At 35.4% G+C, this 8,665-nt stretch overlaps 1 protein-coding gene across 3 annotated transcripts; it reads right to left on the bottom strand.

Moving 5' to 3' along the window:
* Positions 1-2,073: 2,073 nt before the first annotated feature.
* Positions 2,074-8,459, bottom strand: LOC113743352 (glutamate receptor 3.7-like). Of its 3 annotated transcripts, none has more exons than XM_027271336.2 (6): positions 7,671-8,459; positions 4,876-6,221; positions 4,234-4,511; positions 3,989-4,020; positions 3,212-3,621; positions 2,074-2,941 (listed from the first exon to the last, which is right to left on the bottom strand). In XM_027271336.2, the coding sequence occupies exons 1-6, from the start codon at positions 7,924-7,926 to the stop codon at positions 2,525-2,527; spliced, it is 2,739 nt and encodes a 912-aa protein (XP_027127137.1). In that variant the 5' UTR covers positions 7,927-8,459; the 3' UTR covers positions 2,074-2,524. The 3 variants fall into 3 exon arrangements, with proteins under 3 accessions (XP_027127137.1, XP_027127138.1, XP_071904832.1); XM_027271337.2 differs by having other exon boundaries at positions 4,876-6,213; positions 7,671-7,789; XM_072048731.1 differs by lacking the exon at positions 7,671-8,459 and adding an exon at positions 6,955-7,028 and having other exon boundaries at positions 4,876-6,213.
* Positions 8,460-8,665: the final 206 nt, after the last annotated feature.

Below are 8,665 nucleotides of genomic sequence, written 5' to 3'. Positions count from 1 at the left end.
ATGTATTATATATAATATAACACATTTATAATACATTTATATATTTTATATAAATATATAAATATATTTATTTATAAATATTTATAAATGTATAAATATATATTGTTATAAAAATATAAAAATTATAAAATATAAAAATAATCGAAAATATGTTTTAAAAATACATCTAAAAATAATCCATAAAACATCTACAATAAAAGTTTTTCATATAGTTTTTGAAAAACAACCCAAAAACAACTAATCCAAACGGACTTGTATTTGAGAAACGAAATGCTACAGTGCTATTTTTGAAAAACAACCCCAAAAACAGCTAATCCAAACGGACCCAAGCATTCGCTTTGTTTAAAATGCAAAGATTTTGTCACCTGTCCAAATCAACTTTACAGATTCACCAGATGGGCCAAACAAGGGAAAGAAATAGGCATCTGCTTGGAAATAAACAAAGTGCAATGTGTCAGCTAATATATGGCGGCAACAGTCTCTTGGACTGTTGATACTACGTAGACATAAGTTTTGAATGGGTGGGAGGTTAGGGTTCAACCTCGTGCTTCCCATCTTGTCACTTAATTGTGATTTTTTCTAACGAGAAAATTCCGTTGGTTTCCCCTCACTAGGTTAGAGTAAATTATATAAATATTATCGTTGTAATAAAAAAAAGTATTAGCTAATATACGAAAAATTATACCAAATGTACGCTATGTTAAAGCTTCCATTTTGATGGCTATTTTCGATAAAAGAAATTTTTAACTGATTTTCAAAAACATTTCCCAATTGAATTTTTTCAAAAAAAATTTTGGTTTCTTTAAATCATATTTACATGCACCCTTGTCCAAAAAAAAAAAAAATGCTATAGTGATGCTTTGTCTTCTAAAAAATGCCATCCACTCATATAAATGACCTTTGGATAGATGGGAACAAGTGAAAGTGGCACCGCTGTGCACCTTCAACCATTAAATGGTTGTTCACATCAGTCGCTCAGCTCAACCCAAAGTTCTTGTTTGTGGAAATGGAGAGTCTTAGTCCTAGCTTTTTATTCTTTTCACAACATCTCTAATTTTTTTCCATTTGGTAAAGAATTAGCATCATTTTTTGGAGCCATCATTTATCTATTTGAAAAGGTGAAAAGAATTAGCATTTGTACATTTTAAATGATTTAGGCCTGATTTAAAATTACGACGGCTTATAAAGAAGTACTTCTGACACAAGTGCTTTTAAGTTATCAAAAATTGGATTCGTTAAGTTTTGAAAAAATTAATTACTAAATACCTTGGAAGTACTTTTAATACTTAAAACTCCTTTTTTTTTTTAAACATACACGGTAACTCCAAATGAGGCCTTAATCCACTTTTAATATGAACGGTGAGGTTGAAAATTGGAAACCATCAAATCAACAAAGTAGTGGAGGAAAATTATAACAGCAAGGAGATTTGCTTTTAAATATCCTTTAATTTGCTTTGAAGCAAGGTGATGATGCCGCAGAGGACTGATTTAGTGGCTACAATTAAGACTCAAAACTTGGATGTCTTGGATTCGAAACCAATATTTCCCTTCTTCACTTCTTAAATCTCATCATTATCTTGCTAAGAGCCAAAAAAAAAAAAAAAAAGGCAATGACCAACATTTTAACACTCCCATACTTTTTTTTTATAATTTTTTTTTCAATAATCACCTAAAGATGAAATCAAAACTTGTTCTCTTTCTCTGTTTTTTTTTTTTTTTTTTGGTAGGGGTATAGATTAGAAATCCTTTTCCTATAAAAATTTATTTGGACGTTTCTCCCATCTCATCACTAAAGGCTAAAATATTTTACATCACCTGAGCGTGTGAGCCCATGAGGAGATGGACCAGGACAGTTGGATTATGTGAAAAGGGACCAGCTGCTTCTGTTTTCCCATACTTATTGGCCCACAAATTAAATAGAGTTAAAGAGGGGGGTTGTTTGACTGACTCGATGCATTAAACGTATGGTCCCAATAGCGTATTTGGATAGAAGATTATTTGGAATAATATTTTAAATAAACACTATAACATTTTTTTTTATATGATAAAAATGTGATTGGGAAGATAAAAAGATTATTAAAAAATATATAATATATCTGTGATGTAATCAAATATACCACGGTCCAAACAGACGTAGCTACATGTTTTTGAACAACATGAAGAATCATAACCAGTTGCAGGATTATGCGTAGAACATTGTGAACCAGTCCAGCAATGAGAAATTGTTGCAGTAAACTCTTGTCCTAACCTTTTCTTTTCCCCCGTTAGATCTGTTAGATCTATTCCATTTGTTACATTGAAAGGACAAACTATACTGTAAGCTAGACTCAACAACTAAGTAGCTAACTAGGTCGTGTCAAATTTCATCATCAAAATGAGACAAGGAATACAAGAGAAAATCTTTTACCTAAAAGGACATATATACACCGTCTATGGCTAAGGATTCTTTTTGATGGTAGGAACTTAGCTTTGCAACAAGGATAACTGAAAAAAGTTAGAAGCTTGATGGTAGGAATTTAGCTTATCAACTCACTTGAGACTGAGAGTTGTTGTGCTGATTGAAGTATCTTTTGATTGCCTCTTCCTTCTCATCAATGAAGTCAAAGAAGTTGTGAAGGACCTTTGAACAATGTACGTTTGATGAGAGTGTGGTTGAAGAAGTAGGAGTTTCCATCTGCTTCTTCTGGTACCTTGCATATTGCCTAGCAACTCTGAATAGAAAGAGTAAAAGGGCTCCAAGGCTGAAAACACCGCATAGTATAAACAGTTCCAAAAAGCTTCTTAAATGCAGCTGATTAGGATCAGGGTTTTGTATTCTCTGTGCTGGACATTCTGGCTTACAGAACCATTTGTGATGGATCTCCTGGAGTTTCCCACTCTCTGCAAGCTTTAGGATTGCTGTTGACATGTCCACTGCAAGGGGAGAGTCCTTTTGAAAAGCCTGAATTGTAAGATAAGTAAGATAAACAAACAGAAGATGCCCACAGGAAAAGAAACGTAGCTTTTACAAGTTTGAGACAAAATGTTTAAATTATTCCAAGCTTATAACATGACTGAAGAACCAAGAAACTAGATGAGATGCCACATTTTTCCAGCGTTGTGTACTGTTCTGCATTTCTGCATAACAAATTTGCTATTCTTCGGCTTCAGATATAACTCTATCCAAATAAAATCAGATTTGCATGCAAGAAATCATAAAGTCGGCACTTACAAAGCCCCAACCACCCTTTGTAAATGGCTGTCCAACAATTATAAAATCAGTGCGCTTGGAAAGAAACAATTCAATGTACGGAAGCTCGTCCACTATAGCAGCTACCCCTCCAGATTTTGGCCCTTGCCTGAGGGCCTTCTCATATTCTTCTGGGGAGCCTAGAGACACAAGTCTTGATTTTCGTATGTTGAGATTGTCCTTTAAATAGCTATAAGCAAATGATCCGACTTGATAACCAATAGGCCAATCACTGGCAATCAAGCTGTCAATTCCCGTGATAGTAGATGATGAAAGCTGCTGGACTGTAAGGATTGATGTCAAGCTTGCTGTGTAGCTTGATGTAACAACCATCAAGAGGAACAGCCAGACCACCATCACCATTCGTGACAGCGGGCTTATTGTTTTTTCTTCTGAAATTAGAAAAAAATAAACTGTTACACAACATTTCTACGTGTACTTAGTTGTATTTGACAGAAAATGCAAGCAATTCCAAAGACACAGAGAAATGCTGAGAGAGAAGATCATATGTTTTAGGTTTTGTAAAAGAAATTGCAGATAGCATATGAGAGAGACTAGGATGTGAAAAGCCTTTCAGCAAAATAGCAACATGCCCTACACACTTTCTTCTCTAGTTTAAGGCTAGTTCAGAATCTCTATAGCCTATACAATGCTAGCTAAAAGAACATTTTACAAACCAAACACTAACTGATATGGATCCATGCAAGTATTAGTTTTACATATAACTTGTCAACACAACTACCGATGTACTGTACTTACGATTTGTCTTGAATAGAGTTGAGAAGCTAAACCTGCATCAACAAATTGATCAGAGTTAATTACTGTTCAGTAAACGAAAATTCAGTAAAACAATATCAAGAGTGAAATGGTGCCTGGAACTTACATGGTTCAGGTTTTGTCTGCTTAAGTAACAGAAGTTCAATATGGTCACATGAAAATTTGTGAAATCAAAAGTGCAAGTCTCAAGTGTGAAATGAGTGAATGAATACTGAAAAAGGGCTTACAGGAACATTGTTCTAAGCTGTTGTTTAGGAGGGCCACGAAATTCATCATTGACGCGGTGCTCAAGTATCCATATAACAACTGCTATTACAACAAAAGAGATTGCAATGACAGCCCAAAGTTTCAATGCAAAGGGTTTGACAAAGACCCAAGGAGTTGACTTTGAATTGTCAATAGGAACAACTATGACAAGCCCAGTAGCAGCAAAGGGCTGAGTGAAATCAGCATTCCTCGTTCTGTTTGTCACAATAGTAATATCCCCAATAGCTGCATCAAAAACCTGCAACATACCTTTAAAGAATGAACCAAGTATGCCCTTAAAGAGTGAGTAATAGATCCCCTCCACATTGGACATGTCAAATGAAGATGGAAACAAAAGATAAGCCACTGAAATGTCAGTGATATCAGTTAGGCTTTGGCAAAAATAACTTTCTACACATTGCAATTGTTTATGACAAATCTTCACTTTTAGCCAACTTTGGTGTTCTCTTTTGATATTTGTTCTCTGTAGCTATATTCATAATGGATTCATGCTTGACCAAATGTGTATGAAGTCTAGAAGAGTAAAGATTAAGAATTGTGTATCTAACAATATCAGAATCTTAGATAAATTAAATGAATGGCAAAGCATGTGTGATACTTACACCATCAGCCACCATTTTCACCAAAGCATCATAGTTTGGATTGGAAAGACCATTGCCAAAAGGCACAAATGTGGAAGGAACATCGTATGGAACTAGTTGTCGTGCCTCATCAAACAGGTTAATGCAATAACCTTGAACATTGTGGCTTTTGTTCAATTCAGTTACAAACTCTGTAAAACTGGCCCTCTTGGGAATTCCAATTCTGAGCGGTCTTCCGCCATTGGCAATCACCCATCCACGCGGCTTTTTAGTCATCCCACCAGGCCATGTAACATTGTCAATCTTTTGATCTGGATGGGAATAGCTGGTCTGATTTTCCTTGCGGAATTCAGGTGGCAAAAGAGAGAAACCAGTATGGTTTGACCAATAACTGACTATGCGGGTTACCATTCGCACAATGTTGACAACCTCATAACCAGTTAAGATAATGTTCCTATCTGCATTAAATCGAATCTGGCCAGTTAAGCCAGTGAGGTTTGTTTCTGACAAAATTTTGAGCAGAAGTTCTCCACCATTGAAAACTTTAAACTTCCCGAGCTGCATCCTATTTGTCTTTGCATCTTGTAATGTGCTGCTGGAAGAAAATGAAATGTTGATATGCTGTTTTAAAATTTTGTCGATTGCATGTGCAACTGCCCATACTGTGTCATATGCATAAAGTCCATACACATTCAATCCTGAATGTACTGCATCCCTTTGCTGTAGTTTCCTCCACCGAGACACAAAGGCTTTCTTCAGGGTGGTTGTAGGAGTATGAGGCCGAAACACAATTACACCTTCAAGCATGCTGAACAAATCTTGATTGTCTTTTGATAGTGAATCTAAAGTGGAAGAAAGCCAATCAGTTGCAAGCCAAACATATTCACTAGTCATCATGTTGAGCTGCTGTGCTATGTGGAAGAATCTCAACATTGGGTCAGGATTAATGTGCACAACATAAACACGAGGACCTAAATACTTGGAATTGTTAAGAACGTCAGTAATAAAATTCACATCAAATTGAGATGGTAAGGCTAGTTTATAAGAAATTACAGCCATCTTCTCTGTGAGCTTATCCCCTAAAACAGATATCCCATTTCTTCCATAATCATTGTCAATAAAGATGGCAATAACCTCTTTCCATCCATAAAAGTTGATAAAATCAGCCACAGCCTCCATTTGATAAGAGTCACTATGTGTACTTCGTAGAAAGTAAGGAAATTGTAAGGCTGATAAAGTTGGATCAGTGGCAGCATACGAGACAAGGGGCACATGAAGCCCATTAGCAATTTGAGAGATCATATGAGCTATCGGAGAAGACTGTGGGCCAATAATTGCAACTACTTCATTATCAAGTACCTGAAATGCTGACAGAAGCTATTGAATCAAGACAGCATAATCTATAATTAAGAACTCTGACCTGCATACTGAAGACCTAATATTGAAGAAGGAAAACAAACTATAAGCAAAAAGCAGAAGATTTTTTATCTTCAACTAACAAAGGATTAAATTGGTATGCTCCAGATCAAAACTTATTCATGTTCGACTTCAGATTCTTTCAACAATTTAAGATGATGGTATAGAACGCTTATTGAATAATGTTTTTGCCCCTTATAGCTAGAAGCCATACCTCATAACCTCAAGCTAGGCACACTGCAGTCAGGTGATGGAATACGAGATTGCGAAGTTTCATAAAAGATAACATGACTTTTGCTTTCTTAGTTAAGACGATTTCACTTCAAACAAGTCTAGGGATAGTAGACAATAAATATGTAGTAATAAGAGCAGAAAATGCCATCCCTCAAGTTTGTTCCATCTGTGATACTGAAAAATGGAAGGTTGTAGGAATGAGTGAGCTCCTCAGGATTACATACTGCCAGCAAAAGAGAAAGTATCACTCCCCTCTCACTCTTAACGCATGTAACCTTTTTTTTGTTCCCTCTTTAAGGATATTTCTCTTTCAAGTAAAAAATTGTCAGTTGTTGAAGTTTGGGGAGAAACAAGAATAACAATTTAAAGAATTGCAACATATGAAATGAGAAAGAAATTGAAAGAAAGGCATCAATTGATAAGCTAAAACCTTAATCTGGAAGAAAATACCAGTTGAAGTCAAGGGTGAGGATGATGTAACACTTGGACAATAATTAATTTGGTAATTGCCATCACACTAAGCATGCAGAGTCTGTACATAGTAGATTCTGGAAAGGAATCATAATTTTGTCAATTTAAGGTTATTAAAGGGAGAAGCAGTTAGATTCAAGAAATAATTAGATCTGAAGAATGTAAAAGATGCATGTAGAATATGGAGCATACTCTGGCTTCGCCACAAACTATAGAAAGAGCATCTCAACTGTGTAGAAGACCTTATATAATCCAAATGGAACTGAGATTCAATTATCCTATATACTTCTTTGTGCAACCTTCTGAGAGGGCGGGGACTCATAGCATCTTAAACAAGGACAAATTTGATATGTAAAGGGGGTTAAAAATTGCATAAACTGGCCAGATGTCCATTCATCGGTTCTTTACATTTCCTTTCTCTTTTCATATACTTGAATTAGATTAAGCCTACTCTAATCCATAGACTATAACAGTAAAAATCTTCACATAACAGTCTCGTAAATCAACCAATGTCCTTAGAAATAATTCAAAACTATCACTACAGAGTTCATAGTCAAGTAGTAGCCTCACATCTTTGAGCCATAGGAGATATACAATTCAGCACCAAGAAATAATTATTTCAAACACATACCAGACAGAATTAGATAAAAATGTATGTGGCAACAAAAATAGCAATTGAGACATGAGATAGGTACCTCTCATGGATCCTAAAAAGACGTTGCATTCTGCATCCTCCATAATCAACTTCAATTGGGTTCCATTCAGGATTCGAGGATCAGCATTGATATCCGAAACAGCAAGTTCCATGGCAGCCTTTGCAGCTCTGCCAATAACTGAATCGAAAGTAAAAACTGCACCTATTTTTACAACACTAGGCCTTTGACAGTCCACGGAATTGTCAAGTAGCACCAATAGCAGAAAGATTACTAGCATCAGCACTGTCAATTTCATGTTTGAAACAGCACAACAATAACACCAAAAAGAATAAAGGCTAACAGAAATAATTCTTAAAGTTTGCAATTGTTTGATTCTTTCTGCTAAATACTGCAAGAAATGAAAAGGGACTGCTTAAAATGTGAATTTGATGCAACCCTTTAACCATCTGCTATTATGGAGCAGAGAAAACCATCCACCTTGACCATCCTTGTCAAGCAGTCTGCATATTTGAAACTTGGCTTTTGCTACAGGTGAAGACTTGACCTGGCAAGTAAAGATCAAAAGGAAGAAAAAGAGAATTCAAAATGGGATTTGTCTGTACAATGCAGAAGTTGGAAACATGTCTTGAATGACAGAGAAATGGGAATCTGCTTTAAATCGTGGAGAAAACTTTGGTAAGCGTGGAACAAAGAATCCCATTAAAGGAGAGGACTTTAAGGAGTTAGGCTACAATTCATGAAAGGGATGGAAGCTGATATATTTAGTACAAGAACAATGTCCACATGCATGATTTAATGCATTCTTAAACTTAGCTAAATGAAAAGTCTTTTCCCAGAGAAGTTTTTTTTTTTGAGGAATTTTCCCAGAGAAGTTACTAGCATGATATTTGTAGCCTTGGTCTAAGTAAAAGAAAATAAGATAAGGGGCAAAGTTGACATTTAATTGTTCATAGTCTAGAGTATTTTGTTTTTTTTCTAAAGGCTACAAACCTTTGCACTTTTTTTTTAATTTTGTTTATGAAATGTTATTATAA

The sequence above is a fragment of the Coffea arabica genome, chromosome 5e (genome assembly GCF_036785885.1).
Source record: "Coffea arabica cultivar ET-39 chromosome 5e, Coffea Arabica ET-39 HiFi, whole genome shotgun sequence".
NCBI lineage: Eukaryota > Viridiplantae > Streptophyta > Magnoliopsida > Gentianales > Rubiaceae > Coffea > Coffea arabica.
The sequence above is the reverse complement of the archived record's forward strand: the minus strand, read 5'-3'. Positions and strand labels throughout refer to the sequence as shown.

Excerpts from the sequence above, each read along its gene's own strand:
- LOC113743352 (XM_027271336.2), bottom strand. The coding sequence starts at position 7,926 with ATGAAATTGACAGTGCTGATGCTAGTAATCTTTCTGCTATTGGTGCTA. Across the intron at positions 6,222-7,670 it reads CTTTTTAGGATCCATGAGAG|CATTTCAGGTACTTGATAAT; the intron begins GTACCTATCTCA and ends AGCTTCTGTCAG. Across the intron at positions 4,021-4,233 it reads CAGCTTAGAACAATGTTCCT|GTTTAGCTTCTCAACTCTAT; the intron begins GTAAGCCCTTTT and ends TTGTTGATGCAG.